This window comes from Agelaius tricolor, unplaced genomic scaffold (genome assembly GCF_023055355.1).
Source record: "Agelaius tricolor isolate 1412-34295 unplaced genomic scaffold, bAgeTri1.0.p SCAF_1, whole genome shotgun sequence".
Classification (NCBI taxonomy): Eukaryota; Metazoa; Chordata; class Aves; order Passeriformes; family Icteridae; genus Agelaius; species Agelaius tricolor.
The window spans coordinates 89,882,228-89,903,515 of record NW_027269261.1 but is presented as its reverse complement, the minus strand read 5'-3'; the positions used below and the strand labels follow the sequence as shown (position 1 = coordinate 89,903,515).

General features: G+C 36.4%; 1 protein-coding gene across 2 annotated transcripts in view; it reads left to right on the top strand.

The window, feature by feature from the left end:
• COL21A1 (collagen type XXI alpha 1 chain) overlaps nt 1-21,288 on the top strand; it is a 90,629-nt gene that overhangs the window by 39,198 nt on the left and 30,143 nt on the right. For both annotated transcript variants that reach the window (XM_071442779.1, XM_071442774.1), the window contains 7 exons: nt 7,007-7,060; nt 8,015-8,068; nt 10,381-10,434; nt 11,260-11,313; nt 13,310-13,363; nt 13,442-13,495; nt 16,101-16,154. In XM_071442779.1, coding sequence (XP_071298880.1) covers nt 7,007-7,060; nt 8,015-8,068; nt 10,381-10,434; nt 11,260-11,313; nt 13,310-13,363; nt 13,442-13,495; nt 16,101-16,154 — 378 coding nt within the window. The remainder of the gene's footprint in view (nt 1-7,006; nt 7,061-8,014; nt 8,069-10,380; nt 10,435-11,259; nt 11,314-13,309; nt 13,364-13,441; nt 13,496-16,100; nt 16,155-21,288) is intronic.

The following is a 21,288-nucleotide window of genomic DNA, read 5'->3' as shown; positions in this document are numbered from 1 at the left end:
TTGAACCAGAGTTGGAGAACACAATCTGAATTGAAACTATCAGTGCTTTAAAATACTGCATTTTGATTTTAGACGATCCTGAAAATACAGGTTTTAAAGTACTCTAAGATGGGGAAGTCTATTTAACCAGAACAGCTTTTCAATTGATATTTGGTGGTGCTTAAGCTTATGAAGAGCAGTTCTGATCTCCTATAAAAGACAAGTATACAGACTGTCTGAACATGGAGTTGCATGGGGGAAGGTGTCCATCACATCTGACCATGCTGATTTCTGGAAATAGATTTGCAGTATTGATAAGCATAGCAGAGCTGCCTTTAATCCAGCTAAATCTGATACTTTGAAAAGTAAGGGGTTATCATGTAAGCTTTAATGAAGGCAGAATGGACTGGATATTGGTAGGGAAATGTCAGTCTCCTCTCCCTCTCCCTCTCCCTCTCCCTCTCCCTCTCCCTCTCCCTCTCCCTCTCCCTCTCCCTCTCCCTCTCCCTCTCCCTCTCCCTCTCCCTCTCCCTCTCCCTCTCCCTCTCCCTCTCCCTCTCCCTCTCCCTCTCCCTCTCCCTCTCCCTCTCCTCTCCTCTCCTCTCCTCTCCTCTCCTCTCCTCTCCTCTCCTCTCCTCCCCTCCCCTCCCCTCCCCTCCCCTCCCCTCCCCTCCCCTCCCCCTTTTAACAAATAGATTAAGACTTCATTTCTGAAGCATCCAGTCAGGTACAACCATATTGTTTTAGAAACAATTTGTTATGACTCTTTCATATTTTAATAAAAAGATTTCCACTTCAAGGCTATTTATCCTCCCATAAGCACTAGAATTTGTAACAGCGTGAATAATGAAGGAGAAATATATTGAAACTGTAGACCTACTGTAACTTTGTAATCTGGCAGTCATGGCTTATTTTTTCCTGCAAATAAGTCATAATGTGCATAGATGGGCATTCTCTGAACATAAAAAAGATTACCAGAGTATCTCAGAATGAGAATCAAAAAGCTCCAGCACAGGAGAAGTTGTATGATTTTGCTGAAGGACTTACATTATTTTAAGTGCTTGCTGCTAAATCCTGTAACTTTATTAACTAAAGAATGTTTCTGAAATATCATTTGTAGTTTTTGTGCCTATTCTGTGTAAGGACATAATTGCAAACCAATTAGATCATCTCACCTTTGGCCAGTACATTATTTTCCTTACAGCAGATTTTTGAGTGTATTCCAGGCGACCTTTTAGCTGTGAATGGTCAGAGACTCTTTAGATCCACTGTGCAGGAAAACAGATGCCTCTCTCTGTCTTTTTCTTTCTGTTTTACTTTTGTATTTGCTAATACAACTAGCACGTTTTCTGTGCTGTCAGTGATTTTTCTTGTTTGGGGAAACTTTGCTCATCTGAATCTTTTTAGTTTTGTATCTCAGGGAACTTTGAGAAACAAGCATTTAATTCAGACGGCACCATAGGCTTACAGGTAGTTGTGTAGTCAGTTTTGTTTAATCAAATGGCTTTTGCATGAAAAGCTTTTCCTGCAAGTCAGTCTTTTCTGTTCCCAAGCACATTTTTATGTTCTTCTCTAAAGTCTTTCCAGTTTGCCTATCTGTTATTAATTTTCTTGGAACACTATAACTGGTCAACAAAATGTTTCTTCCTCTGAGAAGGGTTTTAGGCATGCATTTATATTACTATGTGAAACTGATTTTAGAGTAAAACATCTTATAAAATTTAGCTTGTTGTTTGTGGGCTGGCTATATTGTTGTAATACTTACTGTTAGTTTTAGTCCAGAAAAATTAAAAACAATTCCTAATATCTAAAAACTTACCAGAACATAATTGTCTACCTGGTGTTAGCAGTAAAATTGTTTACTCTAATATTTGGGGAAGTGAACATAAGCATTACTTTTTTTCAGACATTTCTTAAGTGTTATTTTTATTAGTTTTATTCAGACAATCTTTGTTTTTTCCCCTTTAATTGCCACCTCTGTTTATATTCTGATACATACAGAAGAGATGAATTAAAGAAACTGTAAAAAAGCCTGAAAGTGAGAAGCATAAATAATGAAAATATGTTTTTTCAATAAAAAATGTAATTTAGAAATGGAAATTATTAAACTGTCTAGTCAAGAAAAAACCACTGATAAATAAGTGCAAAGATAAAAATGATATTTGAATTTCAAATGGAACTCATTTTCATGAACATTATTAATCAGAAAGAAGGAATTGGAGTGATTTCTGGCCCTGGAAGCACTCAGCAGTCTAACTGTGTGGTCACAAAGCCATTTTTTATTCCAAAAGATGCTTTGTATGTACTGTGGAAAAACTCAGTTTAAGGGGAAAAATAAATTATCAGAATCTATGCAGTGATCACTTGTGGTTAATAGAGGTAGGTTATCAGTCTGCAGACAGAAATTTTAAAAATCCACCCATTTGTCAATTTTGAACTGTGAACCTGCAGCTGGCAAATCTGGACAATTTTCGAGTATTCCATCTAGTTTCACTCATGAAAGTTTGGAACAATTTGCCTTGTCTTTACAGTATGTACAAGAAAATAAAATAAGAAATGAGAAAAAATAAGCAGTTTATAAAAAAAAATCTTGTGAGACCAACTTTACTGATAGAAGTAGATATGGAATTCATAAGGTATCAAAAGCCACACATAATAAGTAATTTCTGATCATTCCAATATATGTTTTAAAAGATTATAGAACATTATTACAGCTGTATTACCTAGAGCTTAATATTTGGTGACCAACTGAAGGCCAAACCTTTTGTGATGTACTTACTTACTATAAGAGCAATGATGAGCTATTTCAACAATACTTTTGGAATAAAAATGGGTAAATAGTTTCACATATACATAGAATTCCCTGTGTGTTCCCAGATGGCTTGCCTGGGATTTAAGTTGTTCTAAACTCTGGAGCTACTTTTCTCAGAAAACTCTCATAGACAGAGTTGATAATTCAGCTGTGAAATGCTGTTCTCAATTCCAGGAAAATATATATTACTCAGTAATACTGTGGCATTTTTATTGTTAGAGGAAATCTTTCTGCTCTGTTCTGATGCAGTCATGTAAAGCCTTTCCTGAGACCTACAAGTCTGGAATCAGAGCAATGCCTGATGCTGACTTGTGCTGCAGAGACAGCTGTAGAGTTCAGACAAAAGGCCACATCACTACCTGCAGCAACTGCCAAAGGCAGAGATATGATAAGGATGAACATCTAAACAGTGAGCAGGAAGTTAGACTCCCTTAGTATATCATCCTATCTCCCAATAGCCTGAAGCTTATGAACTTTTAAAGCTGGATTTACAGCCTTTTATTTAATGATCTTGTTGGATCTTTTTTCCTCTGAGCTATTTGAGAACATTGTGTTTAGGTAAAATATTCTGCTAGGGGCTCTGAATTATGAAGGCCTTGGCAGATGATGGAGTAGCTAATGGAGGAAAGTGTAATGAAATGCAGAAATAATAAACATGGATACATGTCTGCATAGTTACAGCAATTTCTGTTAAGATGTAATGTATTATATGAAAAGAGTTTGAAGACTTGTAATGCTTTAGATAGTTGTGCTTTAAAGATTTTCTGCAAGAAACTCCCACAAGAGGTCTGCAGACTTTGAGAGTGTTTTCTTAACGCCAAGTTAAATTTTCCTTTTGCAGTTGAATTCCATTATGCTTAGTTACATCACCCTAAATAGTTCTTTTTATTTAGTGTTTACAGTTCTTGAATATCTTTAGACCATTACTGTTGATCCCTGGTTCCTTCCTAGCCAAATTGAGCTTGCTTACTTCTCCGTTTGTCTTTCCCAAGCCATCTTGTGTTCATGCCTTTGGTGTGGATGTTGTCCATTGATTCCAAAAGCTTTTCATTATGGGAGTGTGCAGTGCAGTTCTCATTGACTTATCCATAAACCCTCTAATTTTAATTTTTATTTTTATTTTTATTTTTATTTTTATTTTTATTTTTATTTTATCCTAATCAGAAGAGATATGCCTAGGAATGCTTTGTGAACTTTTGTCCTTTAGGTGTGCAAATGCATTGAAGATATACTGAGCTTTCCTCTGCTGTTGCACTCAGAGTTCTCTGCAATTCTCATCATATGTCCTTCTTGCTCACTTTTTTCCCTTACAGGCAAACTAAGTTTCTTTTTCCAGTAAGGATGATTGCTATTTTTTTGTGGCTGTTATATGTTCTTTGACCTAAGAAGTGTGTACAGTCTTTTTCCTTAGAACTATTTGCAAATTATTGCCATTTTCTTTAAATTCCAAAGTTTCATTTTATCTGTGATTCTTTCAAATACCCAGCAATCTGGGACAAAACTAATCTCAATGTCCTGCTGTTTATCACTTTCCTTTTAAGGATTTTCAGGCACTAGAAAATTATCAGTACCATTCTCACAACAGTAAATGATGAGGTAAATTTTGTGTAATCCTGATTTCAGATGAACTGATGTAAAATAATAAATGTGAATATAAAGTGCTGTGGAGTAGTGCTGACTGAAAACATTGATGAAAAATGATAGGTGGCATTCATTTTCAGGCGCATAAATTTAGGATTTAAATGGGTACAGAGACACAGGGTGTCTACATTCTCATAGTAGTCAACTGTTTAATTAATATACCACAAAAAGTATGGGATTTTTATGCTGTAAGGTATTTTTTCTTGCCCACACTGCAAGACAATTATTGCCTCCCAAATACTTTGTGCCACTGTCTTCTAACATTGGGTGAGTGTCTCAGGAGTCTCAAAAGGCAGGAGCTGCCTATATTGGTGGCAAATATAGTGTGTTCACCCTATTTGAAAGAGAACCTCCAGTCCTGAACTCATCAATTGAAAAGTGAGATTTCATCTCTGTTAATTTTACATAAAATGGCAGCCATGGCACTGCTATTCTTGCAGATATGTATGTATGTCACACAGGCACTCCTACTGAGGACTTTGTGATAAGGGAAAGAAGATTTGAGCTGAATTTAGTGCAAAAAAAAATTTGTAGGCATTAGCATGTAGATTGGTGATCCATACTGCAAAAGGAGTAGTGATACAAATATATACTCATTTTTAATGCAATCTGTGTTTTTTTTATTTTATAGAAGGTGTTTTTTAACTTGCCCAAATAATTGCGCTGCCATTGCACCAGATAGTGATTCTAGCTTTTGTGACTTTCTGTGAATTTCCTTTTGAATCTTGTCTCTTCCAGCTTTCCATTAAAAGAACACGTTGACAATGTGTTTGATTTGTATTGAAATCACATTACAATATCTAGCCCTGAGCTAAATATGCAGTTTTGTAAGCTGAAAACTCTTCTGCTGTCCTCCATTCATCTTGTGATTTTGAAATTTAGTTCAGCCAGGAAATTGTCCTCTTCTACTTCCCCTGCTCAGTTAGAGGGAGAAGGGAAATTGCATTGCAGAGATCTAAATTGTGAAATAGAGCTTTATTTGTATAGAATTATATCCTACAGAAAGTCACAGCGATTTTTTTGAGAATAAAAAAATGGATAAACTTTTAGAGGCATTTTTTGATTTGGTGAATTGTTTCAGCTACCCAGGAGGCCTATAAGCACTCTGGAGATACTCTACCATTTACAGTTAAAGCTGATTTTGGGGATACTATACCATTTACAGTTAAAGCTGATTTTGCTAGAACTGCCTTGAGCACTAAAAGTAAAATGCTTGATAAGGGATCCATGTATGACAGAGACCTAGAATTCTGTTTACTTCTATATTAAACATTACCAGCTGGCTCATCGGGCAACTGCTCAAATGTCTTTTGGGAAGAGGGCACAGCAAGGACTCTCTTGTATCTAACCCAGCAAATAATTTTAGCTCTGTTTATTATTCCTAGGAAGCTCTGACTGATTTAAAGAAGAAATCAGACAAACACATTGCCTCCTTTGTACTGAAAACGTTCTATTAGTGCCTTTTTGCCAGTGTGGAAATCACCCCTGGAAATGTTTTTGCCAAGGTTTTAAGCTTGACACCCATTTGGAAATAGGATTATTACTTCTCTCAGTTCCAATCAAGATCAGATTCTGGGTATTTGAAATTGGATAGCCTGTTTAATGGGATTTATCAAACTTAGTTTTGTCTGCCTGCTGAAATGTCTGAACCAAATAGCCTCAGAATATTATAGAACAATTTCTCTTCTTGCTTTATATGTTTTCTTTAAAAAATCCTCTTGGTAGCTCATTTTGTCTACTGCAAGGACATGTTTTTAAATGAGCTATGCAAAATTCTTATTCTTCAGTAACTTGCCTCTCTTAAAGGATTTTTTAAAGCCCTTGTTAATTTTGCATGAAAACTGGCTATCTTTGCTTTACCAATTGAATGAAATATACTAAAATATAGACATATATTTTGATTTTTGTAAAGGTTCTTTTGTTCTGCCAATGTTGATTTCTAGCAAAGCATTCCTGAAATTCTCTTTTTAACTCATGAATTATTTAGTATTTCTTTTTGTAGTCTCAGTCATTCAAATTATTTTTGTTTGTATAGACTGTTATATACCTTCAAGTTCATAGCTAAGTGCTTAGTATCAAGAATGGAATTTTTATTATGCAGAGATATTATAAAACTAGCTGCATAATGTATTAGAACATACCTTGTTTGTTAAAGCTGATTTCTGTAACTGGATAAAAGCCTTTAAAAGTCTTGGCCAGTTTCAGCTATTTTTCTTAAGAGAGAGAGAGAGAAAAAAAAATGTGCTACATATGTGGATTAATTTCTTTTTTTTTTCCCAGTGGAAAATAAAACAATATGTTTGTTATGCTTTTGTGTAACAATTCTAAAATGACTGGTTTTAGCTAAAGTCTGGAGGATGAGAACTTCAGCTGCAGATATGAAGGCTTTTGAAGGCTGAAATCTAAATCCCAAATGTATGATTGCAGTTGCTAAAATCTGTGATGTAAAATTATAGGATTGTGACAAAAGTTCTTTAGTAAGCACAAGGATTGTTTTTTTTCTTTTTAAATAGGTATTTTGAAATTTATGTATGTTGCTTTTGAAAAGTCACAAGTCTTGGTTCTTTTCCTTAGGGATACCAGGGATCAGCAGGAACTCCAGGTATCCCAGGAACTCCAGGGATTCAAGTAAGTTTCTATTTGATTCCTAGAATTTGAATATCTGAGACAAATCCTGCCAAGTCTCTCTCAATATCTCATTTGACATTGAGAGCTGAGGTGTGGGGAATGAAGAGGACGTAAGGGGTGTCATGAATCAGGGGCCATCCTTGGGTGAATTGCTTTGAAATTCATATGGCTTTGGGGTTTGTTGGTAGGCTAACAGTTAGAAGCAGGGCTAGGCAAAGCCTCTAGAAGATGGACTCAGCCACAGCTTAGATATTTTTATCCCAATCCAGAAGCCAACGGTAGTTTGTTCAATTTTTCTGTGAATCTCTAGCGGTGATCTGAAGTCTTGTCATGGTCATGGATTGCCCACGATTCGCAAGTCCCAAGCAAGTTTTCACATAAAGCCCAGATTGACGGAGGAGAATTCTTTTTCTTTGTTGTATTAATTTAGTAGTCCTTCCAGAGACAGTTGTTGGAAACCTGTGCTGTATTTTACTTGTGGCCTGATCCAGTCTGAATGATAGTCAAGGATTTACTCATTAGTGGAATTAAATCCACAAAATCTGAGAGCCTGCTGGGGCCAAGAGCAAGCCTGCAAAATGGCATATGTGGAGGCTGTCTGATGGGCTATTGAAGGGGACATCTCTGGCCTCAGACGTAGACAGGTTGTGATTTTGAACAGGCTAATAGGGCTGTGTGACATTCTTTTTTTCTTTTCTTGGGGTGGTCCTTGGTTAGAAGAAAAAATTGTTTGAGTGTTCCTCAGTCATGGATTATGATAGTGTGCCATGTTCATCCATGGGTACACATTGTGCTTAGTTCTGCTTTTGTGTCCAGTCATGGAAATGTTGGAACCAGGCAGCTGACACATTGGTCTCTGACCCATGTTGTGTCACATTTCTGTGTCTAATTCTGTATCACATTGTATTAGTATTATCAGTATTTGAGTTGGTGTTCATTTCTTTCTCAATCTAGGGACCTCGTGGCTTGCCAGGTATCAAGGGAGAACCAGGAAAAGATGGAGCAAAGGTAAAAGAACCTAAACCAGAATGATAGATAAAAAGCTTTTACTCTTACCTTTTATAATTTTTGGTTGTACAGGTAATAGTATCAGTATTTTCACATGAATGTTCTGTGAGAATTGTTTGCTAAAAGGGTAATAATGAAGGACTAAGAATCCTAAATTTAAATTCTGAATCTGACCCTTTTTATTTATTAAAGTTTATATAGGCTTTGGCACTGCCAGTAACAACTTTAATTTACTGAATAACATATACTTAGAAAGTGTATCTAAGTATGGGTACCTGGAAGCACAATACAGACATCTGTCAGAATGGTTTTTTTAAAATTCTTTTCACCCTTTTTCTCTTTAAGTGAGTATCCAGATGATTTAGGTAGGAATTCCTGGATGGCACTTTATATCAGAAAACACTGGCTAACTGAACCCAAAACTTTTTGTGGAAAATTCTAGCTGAGGTGTAGCCAGTAGCTTGGAGATATAGACAGATGTGGAAGCTTATATGTAACTGTCTCCTGGTAATCAGGATAAACTTGACTTGGGATCTTCTGTATACACAGTGAATAAACTGCCCATTGGCTGTGGCATTCTCTCACATTTCTGCCCTATGTTTAGAAGAGTTCTAAGCTGATTGTAATGACAGTTATTTTGGTTTTGATTCATTAAAACTCCAAAGCCCTTTCTGTAAAACAAGTACTTATTTTCCCAACAGATCTTAGAATTTCTTTCTAAAGTTTCCGATAACTAGATCCTTAAATTCATTGCTGTTCAGCAGAATTCTCAAATTCATGGTTAGAGCTGAAAATTGCTTATGTGTTCTGTGCTTAATTTCATCTCAATCTAATTGATTGTAGAAGTTAATCTAATCAGTCAGTATTGGGCTATGTGGAGAAATGAAGATGCTGCTGATGAAAAACTCTAATTGCCTCACAGTGTAGGGTTGTGACAGATAGAATATTTCCTATTGCTCAGTCTAGCCTTGTGTAAAATAAGCCAAGAAATAGGGCTTCCACCACTGTTTTAGAGAACATTTCCATTGTAAAAAAGGTCTTGCCATTAGAATATTTTTCCTGGAAATTCTGCCCAAATTTTCATCTCTTTATTTCATCCCATTACTTGTAAAGTTTCTATAGTAGCTAATTTAAAATAGTTTTCATTTCCAAATGTTTTAGTTTATCCAATAATTGAACCACCACTTCTGAGTAGAAATCAAGACTCCACACTTTTTCATTAAGAAGCAATGGATATATGAAGTGTTAATTTTGTAACCTTTGCTGATTTTTAAACTCCATTCCATTGTCTGCTTTTAATAATTATTTGTTGAGAGATATTGTGATAGCATTAACCCACAAGCTGTCATTCCTGTGGTCATGTTCCTGCCTACTGCAAACACATGACAGACCTTTCCAAATCTGCAAAGGCATGAATGGCTTTGATAAACAGCATTGAGACATGTTGTCCTGGTTTAACCCTTGTCTTAGAATTTGAAATATTATATAAAATAACTTTCTAAGCATAGTTTACTATTCCTTCTATCTGATTGAAATATATTGAACAAATTGAAATATATTGTTCAATATAAAAGTAGGCATTAACAGAAAGAAAGCATTCTGATTGCCCAAAAATGATTTTGTGGTTAGCTGTTTTTTCGTGGGAAGTAGTCTACTGAACCAAGGAACTAGGATTGGTTTTATTGTTTCAAATCAAGTAGTGACAAGTTGTAATTCAGGATTTCATTGTTATTGCTCAAGAGAACTTGAAGACAAATTGTCAGGTACCAACAGCAAGAGTTTGGAATTCCTGATACCTGACATGTCTGAGAACAATAAAAAGAACTGGTATTTTGCCTTGTCTTTTCAATTGCTAACTGTTTTAACCTAAGTGTATTACTTCTTCCTCTGAAATGAGAACTCATTTGTCAAATTGCCAGAGTTGTTTTATAAGTGTATTTTGGTTTAATTTAGTTTCTTTTGTAGAGTAGATACTTAATATCTTATTTTTAATACTTCACTTATCCAGGATAAGCTGGTAGGAAATTTCATAAGGTCATAAATACCTGCTTTTGGACCTCCGTAAGACTTACTAAAAAAGTACTGTAAATTTACTCTGAAATTTAGTGATTAAGGCTTTTCTTTCATGTAATGAATTTTGTTTAAAGATAAAAAACCTCTTATTGGTCATCATACCAATGTTAAAAGTTGATATTGTAATATATTACATGTTTCCACTATTTGTTGATCACTTGATCACAAGAATATGAATGTTGTTGTAGGATATTACCACTATTTTGATACAAGGATTTAAAATATGTTTGCTGTTTCAGGGTGACAGTGGACTACCTGGTTTTCCTGGATTACATGGGATGCCAGCACCAAAGGTTGAAATTGAATATTTCTTGTTACAATATTCCTGTGTTTCAGCTTGCCCTGTAGTTCAATATAAAGGGTAAACGTGTCTATATACAATACTATTTCAGAGAATTTGATGAATTGCTCAAGATTAATAGATATGAAAGTGATATCTAGGGAAGATACATGCCATGGGACTTCATTACATAGATACCAAACAATAGAAACCTCCTGTTATTTAATATCTGTTTTGCTCTATGGGATTTTATATTAATTTGATTTTATTACTACTTAGAGGATTCTTTATCACAAATAATGTTTAAAAAAATAAAAACAATTCTATGTCATTCTACTTGAGTGACAGCATTTTGAAGAACAGTTCTGATCTGTCACAGTGATTTTAGTTCATGTGTGTGTTCCCCAAAACAATTTTCCCCATAGTTTTTGCTCATCTATGTTAGTACTCAACAGAATTTACCTCTTAGTTTTTCCAAATTATTATTTTTAACTCTTCAAATAAGGTCTTCAGAAAAGTCCAGCCCTTTCCAAGAAGCTGAATTTTCACTTAGGTTCCTGCCTATATTGAAGCAATGAAAATCACAAAGTGTCCTTTATAGAAAGTAGAACCCTTAAGCCTGCAAGCTGTGGATTGTCTCACCATCGGTGTGGGGCATTCTGGCCTTCTCCTCTAGGAAAACTGCAAATTCAGGATTTGCATTTAAGGCTTGGGCTTACATGGAGCTCTTTGCCTTCTTTGTGTCTGCTATACATGTATACTTTATTTAGATATAAATATATCTTTAGGTAACTACTTCTATTTTAAAAATTAACTTGCTCACATACATTTTATCTAGGGAGAAAGAGGTCCTAAAGGAGATCAAGGAGTGCCAGGAATATATGGAAAAAAGGCAAGTGACTTTATAAACATAAATTAAAGCAAAATGCTATTGGTATCTGTGATGGGGTCACCTAGACTGGATGCCTGGTGCAAACCCCCAGGCACCTCTCTCAGTCTCCCTTCTCAGCAGTACAGGGGAGAATGTAAGATGGAAAAGCTTGATGGTCCAGATAAGAGAGATCACCTGCCAGTTACTGTCACAGGCAAACCAGAGGCTACGTGGGGAAAACTAATTTAATTTATTGGCAACTAAAATAAGTCTGGATAGTGAGGAAAAAAACCCCAAAAAAACCAACTAAACCCCCTTCTCCTCTACCCTGCCTTTTCCCAGGCTCAATTTCTCTCCTTCATGGGATAGGAAATAGGGAGTGAGGTAGGGTGGTCTTTAACAGCTTCTCCCTGCTCTTCCCCTCACCCTCCCCCCCTGCTCCAGGGCGGGTCCTTTGCATGGGCTGTGGGCCTTCAGGGCAAACCTGGCCTTGCACGGATTCTCCATGGGCTGCACCTTGGTTACCGCAGCTCCACCATAGCCCCTCCAAAGGCTACAGGGGAATCTCTGCTCCAGCACCCTCTTCTTGCTGTCTGCAGAGCTGCCACTTTTCTCCTCTTTCCTCATTTTGCTGGTGTCGTGTTTCTGTCCCTTGTTAAACTCATTCCACACTCCCACCCTGGCCGTGGCTCAGCCTCACCCTGCAGTGCGCAGTTGGATCCGCCTGGAACTGGCTGTGCCTGGCTGGAACCAGCTGGAACCGGTTGTGTCGGCTGGAACCAGCTGTGTCTGGCTGTGCCCGGCTCAAACCAGCTGGAACCGGTTGTGTCTGGCTGGAACCGGCTGTGTCTGGCTGGAACCGGCTGGAACCAGCTGGAACCGGTTGTGTCTGGCTGGAACTGTTTGTGTCTGGCTGGAACCGGCTGGAACTGTTTGTGTCTGGCTGGAACCGGCTGTGTCTGGCTGGAACCAGCTGGAACCGGTTGTGCCCGGCTGGAACTGGTTGTGTCTGGCTGGAACTGGCTGGAACCAGCTGGAACCGGTTGTGCCCGGCTGGAACTGGTTGTGTCTGGCTGGAATTGGCTGGAACCAGCTGTGTCTGGCTGGAACCGGCTGGAACCAGCTGGAACCGGTTGTGTCTGGCTGGAACCGGCTGTATCCGGCTGGGGCAGCCCTGGCCTCCCCTCATGGAGCCCCCACATTCCCACTGGGAGCCTGGGCATGGGAACCACAGACAACATAATTGATATTTTTATAACATGCATATTCACAGAAAATGTAATTCTTTATTTACAGCTCAGAAAAATCTTCCATGCTTTTAATGGATGTATTTACATTTAGTAACATCAAATTTAGTAATGTCAAATTTACTGGATGTATTTACATTTAGTAATGTCAAACTCATGCTCTGCTTATTTGGATATTTTGAGAACCTTTTCATTCTGCTAGGGGATTGGTGTAATTCATTTTCACATAGCACAAAATGCATGTATTTTTTGTGAATATGTCTATGGTGTAACACACCATATACAGGGCATATATAATAATTGTACTGCAAATAAGTCTGTGTTTTTAAAACAGATGTACATATAACCAAGCAAGAGAGCGGGAGAGGAGTTAGGGGAGGGAGGAGAAGAGCACATAAAAGGAGTGGGGCTGATAGCAGATGGAAAGAGCGATGTCTTAATCTGTAATTTATATAAAGCAGAGAGTATAGTTGGCCATCCAGTGTTAACAGCTATATTTTCACCTGGCCTTATATTTTCTTCATGTCTTTAGTCTAGAGTTTTAAGCAATTTGAAAGAGTGCCTGTGTTAGCATTTCTGTAGTTTGAAGCATATTTTTGTTTATGTAATGGGGTTGTAGTTAATTAATTGGCAACTGCCCGAGTTGAGAAAGAAACAGATCTTCTGTACTTTTTCAAAATAAGAAATAACATACATGCATTATTGGTGAAATATATTGAATTTACAGCACAAACATGGAGCACTGCTTACTTTCCACTTGTTTTTCTCAGGGTTCAAAAGGAGAGAAGGGTGATACAGGGTTGCCAGGACTGCCTGGGCGATCAGTAAGTTTTCTGAAGACAATTTGTCATTAGCTTTTGCTTGTTAATTTACCTGCTGATTGCTGTTAAATGTTACCACAGGGAGACCCTGGCAGAAATGGGAAAGATGGATTACCAGGCAGTCCTGGATTCAAGGTATGTAGAAATGGATATTAATATCTCGATAAAAGTCTTCAATAGCATTGCTCATGGTGCAAACATACTGAGATTATTCTGTGGAGTGTTACGGGAAATCAAAATAATGTTGTTACTGAGAGCTGTGAAAGTTTACTGCAGCAATGAGCAGATTTCATTGTTTTCAATTGTTCAGTGAGCAAAGGAAAAGCTTTTATTAAGAGTGTATTAGTGATCACTAGAGATTGTTTATGCTTTATCTCTGATATCCTTGTGTGTTTCTCTAACCCTATGATTCTGGTAAAGAGATTCATATACAAGCATACACTGGAGAACATAATTGCTTTTGAAAGGAGTTGCAGCAAAATTAGGGGAAAGTACCTTCAGTACTGGATTCATATTTTTGTATGTTTTCTTATTCTCTTCACTATGCAGTGCTGTTCATATTTGACATAGAACAGTTTTCAAGTCAACTAAGAATGTGTCTACTGTAAAAAAGGCAACAGGACCTGGTGTTTCTAGAATGTATTGCAGTTTGTGAGCTTACTGGATGTTTTGTTTGACAAGTTGTTGCTTGCACTGTTCTAATTTGTGAAAACATAGACTTGTAGTATCAGTTATAAGTTCACAGGGAAAAGATTTTAATAATATGTGATGTAAATGCTCAATTGAATTGATCTAAAGAAGTTTTTCAACAACACCTTTGTTCCTAGAAGTTTTTTTTTAATAATAATGAAATTATCTAGGGCTGCTCAAGATTAATGTTACTTCAGTGTTCAAAAATGCAAAATTTGGACTGCATTTTGAATTTTAAATTAATATTGCTGTTTTTGGAGATCTGGATCTTCTGTTTTGTGACCATGTTTGTCTAGTGCAGTTGGGGATGCACCTGGCATATCTGTCACATCTGCTGCAGCAGGGACATATGACACAAGACCCATGAGAGACCTAAAACCTTCCGGGCAGCAGCTGTCAATGGGGTAGATCCAGGGTAATGCCAGTGGAGTCTGGAGAGTAATTCAGCTCAGAGAAGGCAGACTCATAGGTTTCAGTTTAGTTGTGCACATAAAAAGCCCCTGATGCATTTGAAATGCATTAGTGTCCAAAACATCCTCAGGGAGCTGAAAAATATGACATAAGTCCTATGGAAAGCCAGTGCCTTTCAGGAGTGGGAGTAGGCAAGATACTACGGGGTAACTCAAATATGATCAAATGATATGATCAAATGTCTGTATTTGAGCAGTGGAATTCAACTCCTGGTGTCTGGTCAGCTGAATCAATCCTCCATCAATTGTCCAGACTAGACTTCTGTTATCTGTGATATGAGCTTGGTTACCTCCAGGAATTTATTTCAAATAAATCCTCTCTTATTTTATATATATATATACATATATATATATATATATATATACACACACACACACATATATACACACACACATATATACACACACACATACACAGGTATCATTGCTAAGTTGGAGGAGAAATTTCTTCTCTGGTACTTCAGAACACAGGAAAAAAATAGATATTAGATTTTTTTCTTCTCTGGTATTTGATAACATGGACAGGTAATAGTCACAGTTAACATTAACATCAAATTTTAATTGTCACTGGTGGCAATTTAGAGTGAAGCATTGTGTTGCTAAAGCATGAATTTGGAGAGTACATATATTTGGAGTATATGTTTTACGCTTGTAAGCAATATACAGAGAATTCAGAATATTGTGTAAATGTGTGTACGTTTAAACTGAAAGACATTTTCTGGACTATTTTCCTTATTGTAGTACCAAAAATATGATGTGCTCATTAGCTTTTATTAATTTTATAATACAATAGTTAATAGAAGCCATATTTTTCATTCAAACATTTTGTTAGCCTGACTTCAACATCTGCTTGCTATAAAATATTGCTTCATTTTGGGTCTGTAATCAAATTCAGAACAGTAAAAAACAGGCTGTCTTTGAAGGAAATTTCTGTAGGAGCTTTCCTGGTTTTTACAATATTAATTTTGGGAAAGAATGTGGAAAAAACATGGCTGGAAACCCAGATGCTACCCATTGTTCCTTGAAGTTCAGGTCTTATAATTTTAAGTTGATTAGTGCCAGATTATTTTATACATGTGTATGTGTATATATCTATCTACATCTATATCTATATCTTTTCCTTTTTTATGTGCTTTTATTTCTGGAATTATTCAGATTTTCTGAGTACTTCAGTATCATACATACTTTGATAAATATTTGATCATTTTTTGTATTGCTGTATTCTGAAGTACTTTGAAATATTTTTCATAGTATTATTTATGCTAACAATTAGACAGTAACAGTCTGTTATTGTTTTATGCATTTTTTTCTACCAGAAATTGCTGTTCTGAGTGAACAGAAAACTTCCTCTCATCTCTTTTTGCAAGCTGTTTGACAGCTGTCAGACACAACATGAGAGAATGTTGGATTGATGACACTTCTTGCTGTGTATTAAACTGTTAAGAGATGTTTGTTTGGTGAAGTCTCAATGTATATTGCTTTGAAATTTTACTTAGATTAAAAATATCATTTACTATTTAAAATAATAATTTTTATTGTGCAAATAAAGTTGTTTTATTAAGACTTTTTTTATTTTAAAGGGAGAAGTTGGGCAGCCTGGATCTCCAGGCCTAGAAGGACATCAAGGAGAGCCTGTAAGTGATTAAATTGCTGACATATCCTTATGTACTGATTTGTTCGTTTTGTTGGGTTTTGTCTTTTTTATTTTATTTTTTTTAGTTAATAGCTATTATGCTTCATGTTTAATTCATGTTGTTTTAAATTGGTTGATGTGTCCATTTTTTAAAAAATACTTTGGTTTTTTTTTGCTCTTCATCTTTAAATTTGATTTAATGAAAAGCAATGAACAAGCCTTTAAAGTCAACGATGCCCTAAAAGAAAAGATTCTTCACCATATCGCTGTTGTATATACTGAGAGATTTATGGTATAAGATTGTCTCATTATTGAATTCTGTCCTACTGATGTTGTGGTATAGTTAAATATTAATAATTACTTACTTGAGGAAAGACTGGATGGGTTTGACTCTCATTTCTAGAAGATTACATGGTTTATCTTCTTTCAAATACTTGTTAATCACATTTGTAAAGTCTATTTTTTCACTGTATGCCACTGCCTTTCCTTTGCCCAGTTTTAGTAGCCTTTTACTTCCATGAATCTTCTTACACCACATTATCTGCATCTCTGTGCTTCTCGCTTTGCTGGGGACTGTGCTGCTTCATTTTTGCTTTGCTTCTTTCCAAAGACATTGTTCCTCTCCCAGTATTTGGGCAGCTCATTTTACCTCCCCTTAATATCTGATAGCCAGGCTTTGTCCTTCCTTGTTTCCTCCTTGTCCTCCTTTGTTCCTTCTTGCTTCCTTCCAGGCTGGCAGACTGCTTGAAGCAGATGAGCCAAGATAGCAGCTCTGAGTGCTGAGAGACAGCCAGCTGTCAGCAAACCATCAGCAATTCTTTTGCAGGCCAAGAGCAGTAAACAGAGCTCAGTTGATGGAGCACTGCCTTACAGATGAATTGCCTTCTGAATTACATTTAGAATTGTAAGATAAAGAGATACAGCTTTATACAGTCTGAAATTTTGTGATACTGAATGTAATGGGAGGTAGTCTGAGTTACAGGATCTGAAATGTGATACAAAGTTTTGATAATGAGGAGTTGGAAATAACTATTCTAGCTGAAAAATTCTGAAAGTTCTTAATTTAAATTTTTTATATAATCACCAAAACCTTCTCAAACATTTTGACTACACTGCGAAACACTGAGAAATCATGCCCAAGAGACTTTCTTCCTGCTCGTCTGGCTTAAGTGAAAAACACACATAATTCCTCCCTTGGCTTTATTTTTTCCTATTTTTCTGCCCCAAATAACTGTGAGGTGTTTTAACCTTTTACAGTCTCTGGTGTCTCCAAATGTAAGAAAGACTGAATGTTAATTAAATATGATAAAATACAAATGAAGGGATTTTGGTTTATTGTAAGTTGGTACGCCTTAACGAATGTGTTGAGATAAAAGTGAGTTCTGTTATTGTCCCTTGCCTTGGTTTGCCTCTTTTCATTTTTACAAAAGAAATGTTAGTTGGCCATTTTGATTTTTTAAAAAATTAATCTAAGAAATGGAAGGGAAAGGGCATTTCTGACCTAAAGAAAATTAAATATTTAATACATTAACAGCTGTCTTTCTAGTGTGATGGCATTTGTTAAGTATGAACTGTATCTACTACTGAAATGTATTTTGGTTTAAAGTTAACATAAATTACATATATAATATAACATTCACAATATAACATTTTAAACAGTAATGTAAACCCATCACTGAAGTCCCATAATTTTGCTTTAAAGGGAAATGAGGTGGTAGATTTAAGACATTAAAAGTACTAAGAAGTCTTTTTAAATCACCGCAAAACACTATAGAGGGAGACTTCCAAAACGTAAACACAAAAAAATTTAAACAATCCCAAAAGAGCAAGCTAAATTGCATTTTATCCTTCATTTATAATCAGTGGAGGTTCTGAAGAGTAGTAAGGCTACATGCTGACCACGAGATTGCCTCAAGGTCACCATTAGGGAATGTAAGACACTGAATCATCCCTGCCCATCTGCCTCTATTGCTGATGTAGCACCATCCTTCATGACCAACACAGCGCTCCCATCGATTTAGAGCCTGGAGGAGGAGCAAAAAGCAGCATTTCTGCAGTTCATTGCAGAAAGGTTGAGGTGAAAATGTGTGTTTGGGTTGTGGAAATGTGTGTTTGGGTTGTGGAAAATGAAAGCTATCTTCAGCTGTGACATATATGGGCTCCTCTATTCAAGTAGAGGGTAATTGGCTTTCACCTGTTGGAAAGTGAGCTGGATTTTGGGCACTGTGAGTGATATCTTGTGCAACTTACTGCTTGTGTTGTTTCTGCTGTTCCCCCAATGTGTATTTAAAATATCATGTGTAAGTGCCTCCTCTAGGCTCCCTTTCTATGGAATTCAGTGTAAACTTCTCTGGTGGGACACCCTTATAGTTAGGGCACTAGTGTGGAAGAGAGGGATTGAGCTGTGCTGTGCCATCCCTGGCACAGCCTAATAGGCTGCCTAAGCACAAGACGAGCCTTGGATGATACTGGATGTCTTTATATCATTAACCAGCCACATGCAGCTGTGGCCCTGGGACAGCTCAGCAGATTGTGTGGATACCCCACCCACACAAACAAACATGCAGACAGTCTTATTTCTTTCATTCAGCCATATTAGTGTTAGACATGGCTTAATTTGTTAAGTTGATGATTTAAAAAATAGACATCTAATGATCATTCTTGCTTTAGCAAATAAAAATAACATGGTTGTGAAATGGATACATGTTGAGACATCTCAGGAGCAACTGCCTAGACTGGAGAGCATAGGTGAACTGAACTCCCATTGCCTCCAGCCTTTGAGATGTGTGGTTATTTTTTGGACAGAATACTTTCTGGTATATTATTACTCTTATTAATCCCCAAAGTTACAAATGGAAAAAGTAGGTTGTAAAGATAAATAAATAATTTCAAGAGATGTGCTTGGTTTCCCTCAGTAATACTATTTGGAACTTCAGTTAACCAGACTGTCCCAGTTCTACCCACTCTGTAGAATAACATGTGACAGTATGGACAGAATAATTTAAGATTTGGTAAAGGTAGTAATCAAGCTTATTTTCCTGTTGACAAAACCAGTCCATGCTGTCACTTAAGTAGTTCAATGGCTAGTCATCTATCTTACTGATGACAGGCAGTTTGGATAAATGCATTGTTTTTAGGGACCAAATGTCTATAGAATAAATCAAGATTTATTTGATCCTAATTCCAGCCTGAATGTGCTTTTTAACATAGGTAGGGTTTTTCAGAATTGGGTTTCCATGGAATCTCCTTGTGTTTGCAATTATGCAGATGGGAGCCCTGAAGTGAGTGCTTGTGGGTAAAGCTGGCAGGACATTTATAGCACTCTTCTAGGCCCAGCATATGCTCTCCTGCCACAAGTAATATGTCTGAGCATTTGCAACTGCTCATGTTTACTATCCAGAACTCATATTTTTCAGAAATACATCTGCAAACACTTAAAATGGTAGAGTTTTGTCTCAATATTTAGGTCACATCGCAAGACCTCAGATGTGGCCTCATTTGTGCCAGCGATAGCAGCACAGCGTGACTTCAGCTTCTGACCTGACTCCCACTGTTATATCTATACCCCTGGTTTGTCTATTAATTGCATCAGGAATGCCAGATCAATGCATTCCCTGAAAAAAAGTGTGTTTTATGCTAGGCAATGGTAGCAAAATTCTTTTTGAAACATGTTCAAGGTACGCTACAAAGTACAACAGAAGTTGTACTGTCTTCATAATGCAGAAATCCTGAAAACAAACTGGTATAGCCAGATATCCTGTGTGTTTGGAAAGCAAATAAAAAGTTAATGTAATTCTGCTGCATTTAATAGCTATGCTGAGATTGATAGAAACAGGAAAAAAGGAAAGAAGAATCCTTATCTAGTAAGATAGTAGTATGCAGGCAAAGTTTGGGGTTTTTTTGTTAATAATATTTTCCTCTCTATGTCACATAATGTGTTTCTTGATGCTCCTGATGTTGATGTTGATTTGTACCAATTTTAGGTACTAAGATGCCATTTACTCAACATTTGTATCTTATATTTGCATTTACATACTGAGTTATGAAGTACTTGGCATAGAAGCAAACTTAAAACCTCTATTGTGTATCTGCACAGTAGGCCTTGTGAAAAAATTCTTTTCTGAAAGTGTTACATTATTTTTTATCCATCTAGTCTGATTATTAAATTTCTACTTTTAATCTCTTCATACATTAAAGCATAAAGGTCCTGTTGTATTTCCAGTGCTCAAAAGTTCATGTATTGTGTGAATTATTTGTGGAAATACTCCACAGAGCACTATATACTCCTTCAGATTTTATATCACCTTAAATTAGGCCCTGCTATAAAATAGCACTCTCTTCGTAAGTAGTCGATAAAGAAATTATTTCCTGTCAGTTTTCAAGAGAAAAGTGGTCAGGATACTCAACAAAGTAGTTGGTGTGAGTCTATCAGTTTTTTTTCATTTCTGATCTGATATTCATGCTTTTCTACTAGTCTGAGATGCCTTGATAGTAAGACCTGAGCTCTGGTGGTCTGCTTTTCAAAGGTGTTAGCATTACAGTCATGAGGGATATAAATACTAGCATTTTCTCTGCAAATTTTGTGGGTCTCAAAAGAATACCTATTTCTTTTTGAAAATTCTCAGTTTTACCTGTAAATAAAAAAATAATTTGTTATTTAGGTGGTATGATTTTTTTATTCATAATCATCTGAAAGTGATGATGTTTGTAGGCATGTGCCATGCATCATTATTTCTTTACAAGTAGGTTTTGTTAGTTGAATGTTCTTTTTGATATTGTTTCTTTATTCCTTCTTCTAATATCTAAATTGTAGAGGTAGGCAGAGTCTTGCTGATGACTTTCTGAGTGCTTGAGCTACATAACAGATGTTAGTTTTATTCTCATTTGAGAAAGGGGGAGATGACAGCTTTGACTGCACAAGACTCCCAGCAATCATTTGTTAATTACACAGTGCTGCAAGTCCAAACATGTTTTTTAGACTGAATGCAGGTTTTTCTGTGAAATATAATTTCTAGGTAGCTGTATGTATTTTGAGCAGACTTTATTTCCAACTTAGGTTATCTTCATTCTGACTGACAAGTAATTTTAACTAAATTCATTCCATACGATAATTACAGAAGTTAATTGCTGTTAAG